This window comes from Anopheles stephensi, chromosome 2 (genome assembly GCF_013141755.1).
Source record: "Anopheles stephensi strain Indian chromosome 2, UCI_ANSTEP_V1.0, whole genome shotgun sequence".
In the NCBI taxonomy this organism is placed as follows: Eukaryota; Metazoa; Arthropoda; class Insecta; order Diptera; family Culicidae; genus Anopheles; species Anopheles stephensi.
The window spans coordinates 40,909,093-40,926,514 of NC_050202.1; the positions used below are offsets into that span (position 1 = coordinate 40,909,093).

At 43.6% G+C, this 17,422-nt stretch overlaps 3 protein-coding genes across 7 annotated transcripts in view; 1 reads left to right on the plus strand and 2 right to left on the minus strand.

Moving 5' to 3' along the window:
• The window catches only part of LOC118503374 (CCR4-NOT transcription complex subunit 6-like), a 97,455-nt gene extending 88,644 nt beyond the window's left edge, over nt 1-8,811 (minus strand). For 2 of the 4 annotated variants that reach the window (XM_036036574.1, XM_036036571.1), the window contains exons 1-4: nt 8,666-8,811; nt 7,282-7,573; nt 6,810-7,179; nt 6,555-6,730 (exon numbers count right to left, since the gene is read on the minus strand). In XM_036036574.1, the coding sequence (XP_035892467.1) occupies nt 6,555-6,730; nt 6,810-7,114 (481 nt within the window). In that variant the 5' untranslated portion in view covers nt 7,115-7,179; nt 7,282-7,573; nt 8,666-8,811. Of the gene's footprint in view, nt 1-6,554; nt 6,731-6,809; nt 7,180-7,281; nt 7,574-8,381; nt 8,460-8,665 lie in introns of those variants that run through there. The other 2 variants (XM_036036573.1, XM_036036572.1) reach the window with 2 other exon arrangements.
• Nucleotides 8,812-8,916: 105 nt separating this feature from the next.
• LOC118503375 (vesicular integral-membrane protein VIP36) lies at nt 8,917-11,258 on the plus strand. Of its 2 annotated transcripts, none has more exons than XM_036036575.1 (4): nt 8,917-9,102; nt 9,189-9,509; nt 9,621-9,736; nt 9,815-11,258. In XM_036036575.1, the coding sequence occupies exons 2-4, from the start codon at nt 9,341-9,343 to the stop codon at nt 10,547-10,549; spliced, it is 1,020 nt and encodes a 339-aa protein (XP_035892468.1). In that variant the 5' UTR covers nt 8,917-9,102; nt 9,189-9,340; the 3' UTR covers nt 10,550-11,258. The 2 variants fall into 2 exon arrangements, with proteins under 2 accessions (XP_035892468.1, XP_035892469.1); XM_036036576.1 differs by having other exon boundaries at nt 8,958-9,102; nt 9,215-9,509.
• A 514-nt stretch (nt 11,259-11,772) lies between these two features.
• On the minus strand, nt 11,773-14,328 carry LOC118503373 (DNA replication licensing factor Mcm5). The gene is made up of 2 exons (XM_036036570.1): nt 14,018-14,328; nt 11,773-13,946 (listed from the first exon to the last, which is right to left on the minus strand). Exons 1-2 carry the CDS (start codon nt 14,170-14,172, stop codon nt 11,900-11,902), a joined length of 2,202 nt encoding a protein of 733 aa, XP_035892463.1. The 5' UTR covers nt 14,173-14,328; the 3' UTR covers nt 11,773-11,899.
• Nucleotides 14,329-17,422: the final 3,094 nt, after the last annotated feature.

The window sequence follows — 17,422 nt, forward strand, 5'->3', positions numbered from 1 at the left end:
AATCAATTTCATCTCAACACCCCACAGCCACCCATAGCGAGCACGCTTTCTACCACACCATCCCTTTCACAATGCCTAAAGACAGACAGCGGAGCCGAGGGTTTGTTGAAAAATCAATAAAATCATCTGTTCCGGTAATTTAGGAATCAAAGCATGGACCACCCGCCCAGCCGCCGAGACCTCACGGTGTGGCCCATCACACCAAAGGCCATCGCTACCGTCCGGTCAACGAACAAAACAACTACAAAACTAAGGGAAACAACACTCTCGCGCCATAACAGCTACGCCTGCGCAAAATCGCAGAAAAATTATCCGCCACACAGATATCGTGCGTCGAAGGATTAAAGTGTGGACGATTACGATGCACAATCAAAGCTATTAAAGCGGATGTGACTGTGCCTGACCTCCGGTTCACATCCATAGAGCAATTCAAAGCAATTCGGGCACAATCGGTCATCCGAGGTATGTAAAACAGCACTCCGCAGGACGCTACTTCTTGCCAAAAAATGTAAAGGCTACCAAGTGATACTTATCAATGCTTTGAGAACATCACTTGCGTATGCCCGTAACCTTCACAAGAGAAATTAAACTAAAAACTGAATGAAATATTCGTAACTGTGCAAAGCAAAACGTTTTGATAAAATTGTAAATGATTTGTTTCCTCCTGAATTAAACTATAATATGTTAACCCCGAGGCAGGGCCGGGGTTCAAATCCCATCCAGTCCGCCTCCCCATACGGTAAGGCTGACTACCTTGCTGCGGGTAAAATCAAGTCACAGAAAGCCAGAAATGGCAGGCCAAGACCTTCCGAGGTTTAATGCCAAGGAAGAAGAAGAAGATGTTGCATCGTTGGGCTAAGTAGCATAATTTTTGAACGCCTCGAGGATGTAGTATGGGTTGCCATATTCTATATTTTTATACCAGATTTTTAAAAACTGTATTTTTCTAGATGTTCGGGCGCCCTCGTTGAATTAAAAAATATATTATGACCTTCAAGAAAAATGAATTGAATTTTACCAGCAGCTTCGAAATCAATAGTATAATGTAGCAAATCCGCTTTGGAACTTTGCAATGATATAGCATAACCTAGCATACGGTCAGGGAAGATTTGAAACGCAATCAGCTGTGGATTTTCTGGCAATCCTGTCAAACTGTTAAATCACAAGAACGTATAATTGGAACGTTTGCTTACATGGTCACGCCCTATCATATGCATTCAGTCTGACTATTCAATATCTATCAGTTAGTCTATTGTTAAGACAGTGCAATTTCGAGAACCGATATATCCCTCATCTGATGGGCGAAAACACGGTTTCGTATATCAGCATAGAATACTAACTGTCAACAAGTCGTACTACTGCCTGATATGGTGGTTTCTGGTAGTATCTGGAGTATCTGGTTATTAGATCAAATAGTTCTGGAGCCTGCAAATCGACGATTGGTGTAGATGTACAAAGAGATCTTGCTCTAGGTCTGATCAACCGCTAGGATCTGCTCTGGTCGAGGCGATAACGGAGCCGGTCTTCACACGGCAGAACCGGGGTTCAAATCCCATCCCAAGCCTCCCCGTGCGTAGGGCTGACTACTTTTCTACGGGTAAAACTAAGTCACGAGATCGAGTGCCAATTAAGAAGAAGAAGATATTTATTTGAAAATCTCACAACCTTTAAAACATAACAATCTACACATAAAAAGGGTAAAATTAATTTAGAAAATTCACTATTCCAAGATCAGTGGATTATTTTCAAATAATTCCTCTGCGATTCCTGCCTGTTAACCAACTAAAAACACTCTTCCCACCCTTCTTCCTTAAGAAGCCAGCCCTCTTTCGCCGGGTTGTTATTCACATGTTGCCCAAATGAGCAAAAAAAGTTACGTTTCTTTTAAGTTAAAAGTGTTTCTCCTTCCTCCAACTGTATATGCGCACATGTCAGCGAAACTTTACCGGACGCGCACACACTTTCGCGCGAAACTTTCTTTACCAGGACCCGGAGACCCTGGCGCTACGTGTCGCTTTGTCGTGCGGACACACACACTGGGGTGGGTACTGTGAGGTCGACTCAAAACATGAAATGCTCCATGTTTGGATGCAGCACAGCGCACCCATTCGGGGTGATGCAGGAAAGCGAATGGATGCGATTCGCGAGAGGCAACCGCCAGTTTAACTACGTCTGTCTGGCTGGCCGGGTCTGGCCTACAGGTAGTTTCACTTTCATTTCGAGACCGGTGAGGTGATACAAATTTTTAATAGCCCAGCCCGGTCGGTATCCCTGGCACGTAGTATTTGAGTTCGTTTTTCGAACACCATACGAATGGCAAATAGATTATTTATGGTTGAAACTGTTACAAAAATAAAGGAAGGAATTATGTGCCCCTAATTCAATACCCGGTTTGCGTGATGAACAAGCTATGTTAGAGCCGTTTCTAGATGTTGTTCAAGATGTGAAAGAATTTGTTTTTGGTGGAACTGGAATTTGCTGCACTTTCTAGTTAAGGCTATTTCGTTTTTCAGCTTTTTCTAAACTTTTACGATCAGTTCTTTCTTGATTACAGAATGATTGAATAGGGCTCCCTCCGATTGAGATGGAGAAAATATTCTTTTGATGGCTGCTAGGGACAATTAGAGCTCTCCTATTGACTCCCAAGCGCCGACAACAATTAATTTTGAGTAATCGTCATGCTCGTCAGTTTCGGCAACAATCTTCACTGCACAAAATTCTGCAGTGATTTTATAAACTCCAAATTTGTATAACCAGTGTTTTTCATCAAATGAAAAATCTATCAAACTAGAAGGAGCTTCAGAAACCCAAAGCCTGTATAAATAAAGGATCAAAAAATGAATATCAAACCTATTTTCTAATTCTTTTCTTAACGCATACGTTATCAAAGTACTCAGTCCACGAGGGATTTAAATAGCTTTAATACAAAATTGCCAGGTACATATTTTCATTATAAAATCTTCTTTTGATGCCCGTGAGAGCATCAAAAAATATACTGTACCATTATGCACAATCTTGTCTAAGGTATGAGAATGAAACACTGTCCTTAAAAAAGCTAAAAGAACTAACCCTTCATCAATGGAACTATTCGTAATTCGCAAGAGCATCGCTTTTCAAATCATTATTACGATTCTAAATATTTAGATGATCGTCAAAGTCTCGCTACTCGCATGAAAGGATGACCTCCTTACAGTGCTTAGGTGTTCAACCTTACGAAGGTTACGCTCAATGTACTGAGTACGAAATTTAATATCGTATGACAGCACCAAAAGAATGCAGACATTAACATTACATGCTGAAGACTGGGCTTTCAAACAAAGACATAAAAAGAACAACAATGTAACCTTTTTTATAGTCAACGTCACAGAACGAGGGACAAATTTTCGTATCTTCCATGCGTTAAACTTATTTGTCTGCTGCTATTATATCTGCACCTTTTTTGTATGGTACGAAAAATACTCACACTTTCCGGCCAAACAAAACATGAAATGTTCCCCCTCCTGCTGCGTTCAGACATCCCAATCATAACAAAACTACACGACCGATTACTACTGTCCAACTAGAAACGGAAGTACGCTCTCGTAATGATAGGCTGCTGCTCCGTACCAACAAAGAGCCACCCATGTTTATGTTTGTTGTGTATCAATAACACAACGATCTGAGCAGACCTCTCGTTATGATTAACATGCCTATGTGTGTGTGTTTGCAGCCTTTGATTTTGAGCTATAAGCGACCCGACACGGCATCATTACGAGCACATGGTTCAGCAACTATGTCTGCCTCGTTCGTCCAAGGTTCTTTTCGTCCTCGTCCGTCTTTCGATACTGTAGCATCGAAAATTAAGCATCGCAACCACTGATTATGTTTCACGGGCGGTACGTTTGAGCGGCACAATCGGATGAGTAAAGACGTACCGGAATATTACATGGCCAAACAGACCGAGGCACGCTTCGGTTAGTCTTCTGGTCAGGCAGAATATAAGACGGTCAGATGGCTTTGGTGTATGGTAATGTTTTGGGCTTTCATAAGAATGAAAGTGGAACTTTCCTTTTCCATCTGGCTTAAGCCAGAGCAGCTTCGAACATTCTTCAGTCACTATCGACGTATCGTGGTGTTTCGGGATAAACTAATGAAGTTCGAACAATCTAAATGATGTTCTGGTAAAGTGAAGTGAAATATATTGAGATAAAACTAAAATCGGTAGAAATTTCTCCTTTCTTGAAGAGAATTTAAGTAGAATCTCTTAAATGTCTGGGCAGAAAAATGTCAAATTACTATTGCTTAGGCAATGACAAGACTAAAACCAGTCCATAGTTGACTGAAGGATTCTACTTCAGCTTGCGTAAGTATCTATTAAGTGTATCAGATTCCTTTTCTACGGGATACTAACCAATTCGTCTTTAAAAGAACTTGGTTAAACTAGGCTATTTGATTTCGAATACCTTGTAAATAGGGCCGCATATTCTGCAAATATGAATCACCGATTAATGAAACACACACGGTAGTGCGGAGTATCAAATCCCATTCATTAATCAAAATTGATTTGTGTTTTTGTAAACTGCTATAAAAATTTGAAATATGTGCTAGAATTAAGCCTTTACTAAAAGTAAAAGTACCTAAAAGAAACATTAAAAAAGCGTCTCCTTTTTGAAAACCCAAGCCCTTTTGCGCGACTTTACTCTATCTGTACAACTGATTTGTTTGGGCCACAATTTACACCTAATGTACATACATTAAATCTAGGCCACATTCTTCGAAAAAGAATGCTTTTATTGACTCAATTGGTTGGAAAGACCCAAACTTATATTTCCTTCCAGATATCGCCTGTCATAGTTTCGCATTGTCCAACGGTCAAGAATAGATTGATAAAGACATGACATTTACATACTATCGTCAGAAGCGTCTTAATTGCTACGTACAACATACCTTGACTTTTATATTGCATTTTGTTGACCGTTTATAATAACGGAAGTAAGATATTCGACCTGATCGCCATTACGAGAAAAAAATTATATTAACGACATTTACATAAGCATTATTAACTTACTTGAAGTCGTAACAAACAAACGCTTACCATCAATGTTTTTTTAAATATTCTAATCACATTTAACCTCTTCTTCTTGTTTGGTAATACAATTTGATCAGTCTTTTCTTTTGAAATTACCTCAACTTGGTAGTTTCCTTCTGTACGAGAGAACAAACAAACTTATAAGAAAGGCTTTTTACATGTTGTCCGATTAAAGTCTTAGATTTTGTATATGCTGTGGGATTTATTTTCCGCCTTTGTAAACCTTTGACATAAACACTTGTTGTTATTGCTTCGTTGATTCCACATCGCACATACTCTTGTTTTCTCGAATACGCATCTGTTTCTAATGCGAAGACGCTACTGTTGATTTATACAAATTAAAAAAAAAAACAATTTTAAAACATTTTGCACAAATCATAAATTTCGTTTGCTACACCGTAACAATAAACACACGTTAATGTTAAGTGTATTTAGCAAAAAATAGCATTTTTTAATATTCGACGTGAAATCGTCTATGAGGTTTGCCAACAGAAAATTTGATTACTTTGCCTGAGGTGAGAATTTCTGCTTACCCTTCTAAGCGATAGTTTAATTGACAATATCTTGATAAAGTATAATCATCGTTTTGCTGTACATGCTTCACTGTTTTAAGCGGAGCCAGCTAAGTTGCTTGCTATCCACTAGAAGCCTTGCCTGAACAGAGAGCCATGAGAGCCAGTCTTCCGACTTGTTGAACAATATTTTCCCTTAATTTTAAACAGTGATTTAACAAAATCACTACCTCACCTACCAACGGGTAGAACAGGAAAGGAGATTAAGAGTCTCGTAAAAAAGGGTTTTTGTGTGTGGATTGCAATCCACACACAAAAACCCTTTTTTACGAGACTCTTAATCTCCTTTCCTCCTTCAAACGGATTAGTACTTTTAAAAATGATTTCTACAATAAAATAGAGCATTAGCAGGATTAGAGCACAAAGGGTGGAATAAAATCAACTAATCTATCAACATTTTCACTTATGTTGGGACGCTAATGGGAATGAGCGATACAATCATTTTCCCTGAATAATGTTTTCCCTACTAAGGACATATTCCGCGCTACTTTGTGCAGTATTCGGCTTCGAAACAGACACCAGAATCATGGAACTACGCATTGAATTATCCTTTAAGATTGCACTTTAAAAGTGCTTCTAAATGCATTTTTCTTTGCACTTCTACCAAAATAGTTGTGAGTTTTTTGTACATGTGGATATCTTATTGCGAACTTTGAGGTGAGAGAACATCCAACGTCAGTTTGATCAACAGGTTGAGATAATGCTTATTCATCTTGAATGGTTGTATGTGAGACGCGGTAAATGTCAACAAATTCAAAGCATTTGAAGAACCATTGCCGACGAATTGCTTACAATTAAAGCGACAAAAGACTGCATGCGACTCTTACCGCTGATTCTTGCTATATGTGGAGCTGTCCCGTTCTTTACTTTCTACTGTGTCTTCTTATAATAAGTGGTCATATCGTAAAACTTACCTGACAAATTATCCAGCATGTACATCAGCAATTTGGACGTCCCGTTCGGTTCGTTGTAGATTGAAAGTACATCCTTGCCGAGCGGATTGCCGTGCAATCCCAGCACATGCAGATTGAACAGTTTGCCAAGCTCGTACGGAAGCACTCGCAGATAATTATTGTTCAGCAGTAATTCCCTAAAAAGAGGCGGTCGTTTTGATCAGTACGGGTGACAACCTTCTTCTAGCGTCGGGCGTGTACGGCAGATGCACTTACCGCAGTTGTATGAGCTCGCCCAACTCGGCCGGTAAACTGCGCAGCTTATTCGCGGACAGATCGAGCGTCCGAAGGTTGCCCAGCTGGCCGATTTGATGCGGCAAACGCGTCAGACAGTTATCGTTCAGGAAAAGCGCGGTCAGATGCTCGAACTTCCAGAGCGTCGGGCTGAGGTTGCGCACGCTGCCCGTTATCTCGATGCCGTGCCAGCACGTCTTCTTCCCGGCGGCAATGTCCTCGGCGGTCAGAAATGTTTGCTGCCTCCGGGGGTTGTTGCTTTCGTACTTGTCTTTATTGCGTGACATCCTGTTGCCCTGTCCGCTTCTTCTTCTCCGGCTGTTGCTTCTGATGTACTGGCAGATGATGTTTCCTGCGGTGGGACACAAAAAAGAAAGGTTAGTAAAGTTGGGGGGATCAACAAAAACCAAAGATCAGCGAAAGCATTAGCAGCCGAACGAACTGGTTAGCTTACCTGCATCTACTTCCGGGAGGCCTTGTGGGAAGTAGCTATCCTGTGATTCGCTGATAAAATGTTGTTATTGTAAGCCCGAAAAGTTCTATTTCTTTCGCGTCTTCTGGTTTGTAAAAGATGTTCAACTTAGCACACTCTCGCTCGCACACACCACACACGCACACTAGCACATTGCACACACACACACACAAACGCGCGCGCACAAACAATTGCGAAATTTCGATACTTTTGCGCGGAGAATGAAAAAAAAGATATAACTGATATCACTGTATATTGATGCTGCACACTCTCTCTGGGGGACAAAATGAAAAGCTCACACTATAGTAAATTTATGTAAACCATCCACGCTCATCATCTATTCGCTAAGCTTTTGTGCACAAGGAAAACTTTCTTAGGCAGGATAAACAACCAGCATTCTTCTTCGCCTGAGTTTAGAGCGGTGCACATACATGCGCACACACACTCACATACAGGCCTAAAACCGTACACAATAACACCGTGGGAATAAAATAACTTTGCGTGCTCACTAACAACTCACCACTACCGAGAGGACAGTCGGAACGCGCGCGCGATCACACTCAATCGTGTGAGTAATTTGCAATCTAGTACTCCGGTAGAATCAATGCACAACTCTACCACAACAAAACAATTCAACAATGCTTCTCTGTTAAAACATGCAACCTACAGAAGAATACTGTGCTGATACACTGCAGGAACCAGAAGGACCTCTGACCCCCCGTGTGTCCTTCCACACAGTCGTAGACGCACACACACACACACGCACACCTTCACCGTTCCCACGTCTTCAGCAGCGTAGAGTCGCCGCCGTTGCCGTAAACTAGCGAATACAATGAACAACCTGCACCTTCAGCACTTTGCACAACCGAACGCACTGGTAGGTTTGGTGTAAGAATGGTAAAGATGAGAGACTGTGGGAAAATTGTTTATACTGATGCGCGTTTGCGTTCCGTCCCTTTTGGGGTTCCGTTTAGCCTGGTATGGTTCGCAAGGGAACAAAGCGAGGCGGCGGCAGCACTGTAATGGCATACGTTTTTTTTCTTCTTTTCCTTTTTTTGGCAAACTTATACACCCGCCTCTACCAGAGCAAGCCACTGCGTGCTAGGGACATCTCGAATGATGTTGATGTGGAGAAAGGGCGATGACCGGAGGATCCGGAAGGTGGTTGGCGAACGATTACTCGGTAAAACTTTTTCCCTGGCCCCAAGCCTTGATTGGAAGGCTGGCTCTCGAAATTGCACTTAATTTTCCTCGCCCGCTTCTGCCCCACACAACCACGCACACTGCACACACAAGCTCCGTATCCCGTACTATCAGTTACGTCGCGCGCAGCGTAAATAACATCCAGCCAACAGTACGTCCTTACCCGTCTCGTATGCCGTTGCGGAAAGAACGCGGCCAACAGTTTAGGCGTCGGATTTCTATTTGCGAATTTTGATCGAGAAATTTACAACACACGAAAATGTACAGTAAAGATTTGCGTATAAAAATGACATTATGTTTCTAAGATGGCAGCTGTCAAAAGTGCTACCCTCTCGCCGTTTCGAGCAGCTTCTCACTGGTTCGAGCGGTTTCGGCACACCGCCGCCTGTCGGACGGTCTACACATCTACACATTTCCGACAAACGGTCAAGGTGTGTAGATGCACGGGTCGACCGACCTGTCATTGGGTCGCGGTGTTTTGTTGTTTAGAGCGAGTCGCATTATCATCGTTTCCTTTCTGCGGATAAAACGGTGAATTAAGCAGAAAAGCGAATCATTTCACTCGTTTTAGGACTGGAAAGCAAGTACTCATCCCCACGGGTAAGCAAGAGCCACTGGGCAAGCGTTGCGAATCGGTGCAAAACCCGCGAAAACCTGCATACTTTATGTTAGGTTTGTTTTGCTAGAAGGTAATTGCGCTTGGTAAATACAGTCTCCAGTCGAGTTCTGGTTCTGGCCGCCACATTAGCTAGAACTTGCAGCACCAACAAGGGAACAAATCTTCCACTTCGCATCGAGAGTGATTCACCTCGGAAGAAAACACACACACACGTCCGCAATGACCAGCACCGGCAGCAGTAGAAAGGCAACATCCTCCTCCTTCCCGACACCGTTGAGCGTGGTGGCATTAGGATTTCTATTGCTTCTGCTAGTCCGACACAGCACGCAGCAGGGCGATTTCAACGATTACCTGAAACGAGAGCATTCCCTGTTCAAACCGTATCAAGGTAAGTTGATCATTCTTCTTTGTTTCGCTAATCTACACGCGAGGGACATAGGTGATAAGTGGCCAACTAGCGCATCATCACGCACGCAACGCATTTGTTATCTGTTTGCAGGATCGGGCATGACAATACCGTACTGGGATTTCATAGGCACCACCTTTGTTACAAACTCGTACGTACGGCTGACGCCGGATCTACAATCGAAAAATGGAGCCATTTGGAATCATGTGGTAAGTTGGCGCTGCGTTACGTAAAATTCCACGAAACAACCCCCTCTTACAGCCGATAATCTGCGCCCGTACTTGCAGCCTTGCACTTCGATTAACTGGGAGCTGCAGGTAAACTTCAAGGTGCACGGCAAAGGAAAGGATCTGTACGGCGATGGCTTTGCGCTGTGGTACGCCCGCGATCGCCTGCAATCGGGTGCGGTTTTCGGCAGCAAGGACAACTTCATGGGACTGGCCATCATTCTTGACACGTACAGCAATCACAACGGCCCCCATAACCACCAGCATCCCTACATTAGCGCCATGGTGAACAATGGCAGCCTGTCGTACGATCACGACCGCGACGGGACGCACACGCAGGTGGCAGGATGTGAAGCCAAGTTCCGCAACGTGGAATTTGACACACAGATCAGCATTCGGTACGAGAACGACGTGTTATCCGTGTTTACCGATCTGGAGAACAAAAACACCTGGAAGGAATGCTTCCGAGTGGAAGGTATCAAACTGCCCACGGGGTACTACTTCGGTGCGTCGGCCACGACCGGCGATCTGTCCGACAATCACGACATCATCTCGATCAAGTTCCACGAGCTGGAAGCGCCGTCGCTGCTTGCGGAGGATCGCCGTCAGATCATCCCATCGGCGGCCACCTTTGAAGCACCGCGCGAGCATAAAGACGATCCGAAGCCAGGCATGTCGAATGTGAAAATTTTCTTCCTCATCCTTCTGTCGATGCTGATCGTGGTGGTGCTGGTAGTGATCGGAATCATGTTCTACCAGAAGCATCAAGAAAACGCGCGAAAACGTTTCTACTAAACTTTGGAGGCACGCTTCTGTCCGGCGAGAGCAGTTCGATTAGTGCCGTCGAATGGCGAAGTGGTAGTCCTCGCTCGAAAAGACGAACCGTGACTGAATCACTCACACACAAACATTAAATGTACCAAACAAAATTAGGGATTTTTAGGAAAATTCTTGTACACATCTCAATGGACTAGCGAAAAGTAGGCAGACCCAATGAAGTGGACCAGCGATTGAACGCAACGGAAAGGAACAAACAGTACCCGATCACCGACCATTTCCTCGCGCACCACCAGTCCCCCATGCATCACCATGACTGCTGCACAGGAGAGGACTCATTACTTCTGTTGTACATCATTCTTTCCTCTCGCTATGCAGACCAGAATGGCTGTTTAGGTTTATTTCGCACGAACAAACTGCTAATTGCAACACATACGAACTAATTCGTGCTCACCGGCCGGGCCAACCTTTTCCTAACCGTAAACCTTCCATGGTAATGGGTTTCACTGGCTGACGGTTTTTTTTGTTTGTTTATTTTGTTTTGTCGATGCTAAATGTATGAACTATATGATGGATTTCAGTTTAATAGTGTTTAGTGTGGGGTTGTTCCTACCGAATCGGCAGAATTGAAGGCTTTATGGGTATAAGGAAATGGAAAGGGAGGAAAATTATGTCCACCATGAATCAATCTAACGACGAATACAGAGAGAAAATGACAAAACCATTAGCCGTGTGTTTGCGTTCTTTTTTCTTTTGGAATGATTTTATCAGCATAATTTGACTTGCGTTTGAAATCTGGATACCATCTGCCCCACATACAACAAGAGAGATAAGTTGTAGATAAGGCGTCTTCAACAGTTTTCTCCCCTATACTACAAGATTTACTTGCCTCATTTGTATAAGAGATAATCTGGAAACTATCACAGAGTAATCCGGAGCGGAAAACAAACATCTCGCATCAGCTACAGTAATCAATTGGCTTGTCTATCTTCATCTATAGATGTCTATTCGATGTCCGGAGGAAGAAACTTCTGGCCCCATTTGTGTGAAAAGACATCGAGAAGCTCTTTGGAAAAAAAACGTATGCGGATCGCTCCGCGAATGAAACTTCCCAATGAGCTGGCCATGCGATGAGATTGGCATCACACGTCCCATCACGTAAAGCTCTCGAAACGATTGATTGCGTCTCTTTGTAGCAATACGACCAGGCCGTCTCTCATGGATAAAAAAGAAACAAGATCTTTGTCAATTATACTACATTTATTTATAAAAGCGGGTAAAAGAGCATATTGTTCTTATCGATAAAAAAAGAGCGCACACATTCAAACGGGAAAAGAGATAGCGTCCATTTCCAACACACCACATATTTTAGGACAATCGATACAGCATCTTCCGCTGCATACGATGCTGTAGCTCTCCGCGCCGAATCAGCGTGTGGATCACCTTGCGCACCGCCGCCTCCGAGTACTTTTGTCGCGCAAAGTCCTGCATAATGCTTTGCTCCGACACCTGCGAACCGATTGCGAAACGGCGCTTCAGCTGCTTCTCGATGCGGTTCAAAATTTCCGTATCCTCCTCACTGGTGAATCCTTCCGCACCGGCCAAAGAACCACTGCTGGCGGCCGTCATCGTCGAAACGGCAAAGAGCCGCAACGCTTCGCTTACGTGCGCCTCGGTCGCAAACGGTTGCAGCTGCATTTTGGCCAACGATTCCGAGATGCGAATGATGGCCTCCAGCTGGCGCACCGTAATCGGAATCGACAGGCGCTTGTCGGTGGCACGCTCATGCTCCCCGACACCGGCACGCAACCGCACGTACTGGCTCTTCAGCTTCTCGGCTGCCTGTTCGTTCAGCCGTGGGCCACAGTGCGTGCGGCAGTAGTGAATGTACTTTTTCAGCACGGCCAGCGGAATCTCACCCTCCTTCGGCTCGGCGGTCGCTTTCGACGCGTTCATGTGCACGCTCATCACGTGTTTGGCGAGCGTGATATCACGCTGCTGATCGTGCTCATCCTTCACGATAAAGATCATGTCGAAACGGGACAGAATGGTTGGCATAAAGTCGATGTTTTCGTCACCCTTCGTATCGTCCCATCGGCCAAAGATGGAGTTGGCAGCCGCCAGCACCGAACACCGCGAGTTCAGTGTGGTTGTAATGCCTGCCTTGGCGATCGAAATGGTCTGCTGCTCCATCGCCTCGTGGATCGCTACACGATCGTCCTCCTTCATCTTGTCGAACTCGTCGATACACACAACGCCGCCGTCCGCCAGTACCATCGCACCGCCCTCCATGATAAAGTTTCGCGTTGCCGGATCACGGATCACCGAGGCAGTTAAACCGGCCGCACTGGAACCCTTGCCGGACGTGTATACCGCGATCGGGGCAACTTTTTCCACGAACTTTAACAACTGCGATTTGGCGGTACCGGGATCACCTAGCAGCAGTATATTGATGTCCCCTCGACGTGTCAACCCGTCCGGCATACGCTTCCGAGAGCCCCCGAACAGCATGCAAATGATCGCCTTTTTAATATCCTGCGAACCGAAAATGCTCGGCGCCAAGCTTTCCGCCAGTGTGTCGAACACGTTCGGGCTAGCGGCCAGCTTCCGGAACGTGGATTCTTCCTCCGTGGTGATGTTGTTGAAGCGCGAGATCGCACCCATGCCCTCCGTGTCCACCGTGATGCCTACCACACGCATGTACGGTGCACGCACACCGATGATCGCCTTGTCCCGGCCATCGCGCTTGCCCTGGCGTGCGATCTTGCGGATCGAAAATATGCCATGGATAAGCACCCGGTTGCCCGGCACAACGCGTTCGCACAGGCTACGGTTGCAGAACAGCTGCATGTGGCGCGGGATCTCACCCTGCGGTATAAAGTCGGGCAGTTCCTGCAGCTTCAGCACCTGGAAATCAACACAGCGGCACTTGTCTGGCATGATAAAGTACGGATCTAGCGGACACTTTGGTCGACCCGCCTGCTCCGTGTTACACTTCCTCGGCAGCTGATAGCCTTCCAAGCCCGGGTTGACGGGCAAATTGGGAATGACATTGTTACAGGTTCGGCACTGAATGGAAATGCGAGTCGCTTTAGCCTTGATGCCGGATGCCGCAATAATGATGCCGGCCACCTTCACCAGCTTGGAGACACAGTCCGACCTTAGCTCGCGGATGTTGCTTGGATTGGCGCCAGAAATGAGCAGCACCTGAATATCGTGAACCACCTCCTCTCCTTCCGGTCGCGGGGAGGTGATCTCGTCCGCTACTTCCCGAGCAGCTTCTTCGAATATCTGTAGATGTTCGGTCGGCTGCTTGTACAGCTTATCGGCCAACGACTCGTCGAACCCGGCCAGATCCTCGATCTCCACCTCCAGATAGAAGCGTCCCAGCAGGTAGTTGCGCTTCAACGTATCGCTGAAGAAGATGAAATAAATCCCGATTGTGAGTGTTTTCTTTCTCGACAATCGCAATAGGACGGTACTTACCGATATTTGTAGGAGAAATTAGCCTCGCAGAACGTACGAATAAACTCGCGGTACTGTTTCTTCACGAGCTGCAGATTGATTTGGTTTGAGTTCTGCTGCTGATCGCCATCGAAGTTATCCGAGAAAAACACACCGACATCGTCAAATCCATCCATGACTTAGAAGCGCAACGTAAATTGAGGCTTAAGTATAGCTAAATAACACACTTTTTTGTTTAATTATAAGAGCAACGAGGGAACGAAAACGAGCACGAACAAAACCACCTCGAATGGAAATGAAGCCACACGATTTGCGCGCGCAATTCGTTGACGTTGACAAAACGTCAAACAGTATGCTCTCTTTCTCTTTCTCATTATATTGCTTTCTCGCTGTAGCCCAAGGTATGTAGATATAGAAGGTAGAGTTGTTGGTAAAAAGGTAAAATAGAGTCCCAAACAAAGATTTGACAGTTCGAAAATGGTCAGGGCTATTGCACACGCGATGCGTGTTTTGTCAATCGGAGGGGGGATGTTTGTTTACATTTTGCATTTGGATTGTTACTGTGCAGGGAAGTGATCGTTTATTTTCCTCGACCTTTTTTATGATTTAAGACTAATGAAGAGCCTATATTGGTTGCTGTTTTAAATTGTTTCAGTTATATTCTACGATACGTTAATGATACGTCGCATACATTTGGTGAAAACGAGTTTGGGCTGCGCGTGGACACTTTGCTGCTTTGCTGCGGACCGGTTCAACTCCCGGTCGGATGTTTGTTACCGGAGGATGCAGAGGTGGCTGTTTATAGCAACAGTGGCCGCACCGTAACCAGCGCTAGCATCTATGACGATGCGCCTTAACAGCCGGCAATTCTATCAGTATGCGTTTCATACTGGTGTTCTTGTGGTACAATGTGCAACTGATTTTTTTTCCGCCGCCGGAAGTAGCAGCATCCCGTTAAATGTTTGCTGCCGGATTATGGAGCAGAATATGTTACCTCCTGGATGTTGCTAACCTTTGGCTAAACCGGAGAAGAGCCCCTGTTCTTGTATGATTGTGTACACCATTGTATGATTGTGCACTTGCACGCAGACAATATTTTTGTTGATAAATCCCGTGATAAATTATGTGTGATTAATCAGTAATAAAAGATGTGATCGTACACCTAACGCGGTCGTGTTTTAAACATCTTTTAATGTGAGACATCCGAAACCGTTTTGGTAATTAGGCTCTAGTGGATCCGGGTGTGTTGTATTCTTTAACTTTTTAACGGATGTAACGTTATGCAATCACCGGAAAGGATCGGCGGAAGGCTATCATACAGAAAATTACGTACGATATTCATATATCTGTCCTGCTTTACAAGCCGTCTACCATGCTGATCGATTTCCTTGCAAGCTGGGCAGGTCATTCTATTTTAACATTACAGGATCGCAGTCTAACACATGGCGGTAGGTACCGGCTGCGTTAGGGTAAAAGGTTCGCGCCTTCGTCTCTGATTCTACTGGAATTTCGAACCGTTGAGCAGTTCGTACGTTAATTAAACGGACCGGCTAGCTTACTGGCTCAACAACTGGCGCCTAACAGTGGACCTTGTGCTTGCTGATCATTATTTCAAAGTTGAATAAGACGGACAGCCTGTCTTTATTCAACAGACTCCTAATAATTTCTTTCCATCCATCCGAAGAAAAAGTAAAAATTTTATCAAAAATTGAATATACAAGTCGTTTCTGAATTCTGAAAAATATTTTTTTCATGCTCACCTTCCTTATCGAGTTACCAAATTCCGTACCTAGGCACCACCTCTTGGAATAAAGACAAACGATGCCACTTCATACATTTATCAGATTTTTTTCAATATCCACTAATGCAGTGTAGTCATGAAAACTGATGAGACTCTATAATGAAATGAAATGATAAAATAAGGTTTTATTCGAACACAAAAGTGTTACCAAACTGAAATGAAACTTTGGATTGGTCTATTGAATTGAACTTTGTTTTTTCTAGTTTTCGGATTAAATTGAAAGTCTATCTATTTACCACGGTTTAATGTAATGGTTGCTTGTTTAAAAAAGAAGCAAACAATTGAACTTCAATTGAATGCAGACGTATAACATTAAATAGAAGCGCATAAATGATCCCTGCTGTATTTCTTTAATTTTTCGAACCTCACTAGCCTTTTTTCCCAATCTGCTCGTTAAAGGATCTTGCTACACGTGCCGGCTTCTATTAAATTCCGGCACTATGTTAAATCGTTCAACGCTTTTTTTTGGTTTATTGCACAAAAAACTACTCGAGTGCTCAATACATTAACATTATTCCAATGCGTTGATGATCTACATTCATATGCCAACTGTTGTTCATAGAGTCAAAAATATCACCCAGTATGTAAAATAAATTGTAAGATATTTAAGTAATAAAACTTGTTTTTATATTCATGTACAACGGCCCCGCCGTAATGCTACAAAACGATAATCTTATCTAGTAAAAATAAAATTAGCAATACTTCACTGGCAACTCATGGTTTCATAATATAGCAGAGGTTAATTATGTCAAACCCGATGTTTGTTTAATTTTCATTTTACAGATACAATTTCTTTATTACTTAATTAATCCTGATTTAGATACCGAATCACAATACAGGGCTCATGCTGTTCCTAAGTTACATCAACGCTCTCACCATCATCCCATCCCACCAATGGGATGTACAGCCGAAAGTGACGCCAGTTGTGTCCGACCAAATACCAAGTTATAAATTTTTACTAAAGCATGAAACATCGGCCTGAATAACTAAATCATTTACATTTTATGAAACATTACGTTTCATAAATGTTTAAAGCAAAAGAAAAACTATTCCAAGTAATTTTTGTTCCAATTTTTGTGAAACCAAATCAACACATATGTACGCTCCAAAAAGTGGAATGCGAATGGTCTGATGTTTCTAACATATGAAATGTCCTGAAAGATTTTTATCCAAAGCCTTCTCAGTCGTGTTTATTCGTCGCGTATCATTCAGCCACGTGTTTACTGAGAATTTTCTGAAAGTATTTTCATACTAAATGTTAATGGCTAATCCAACCTTTTCTTCTTGCGGCAAAAGGCGCTTCCGGGTGATGTGAAAGATATTCATTAACAAATTCTACTTTTTCAAACATTTACTCTTAGTTGTGTTATTATAAATCCGACTCTATGGTTGGCTCCTATAGGTTGGTGGCATTTCGTGATGGGAATCGAGGTTGTTCATTAAAGACTATGTTTTCAGCAAGTATTAAGGAATTCAGTCAGTAATTTAAAATTTATACTGTCGAAGTGTCTATTTCAAAATTGCACGATAATAGTTCTACCGATTTTAATTTAATTTTTAGTACACCTATGGTAAGAATGAGAATAATGTTTGCTGTAGTTATTATGCCGCTAAATGTTCCATAT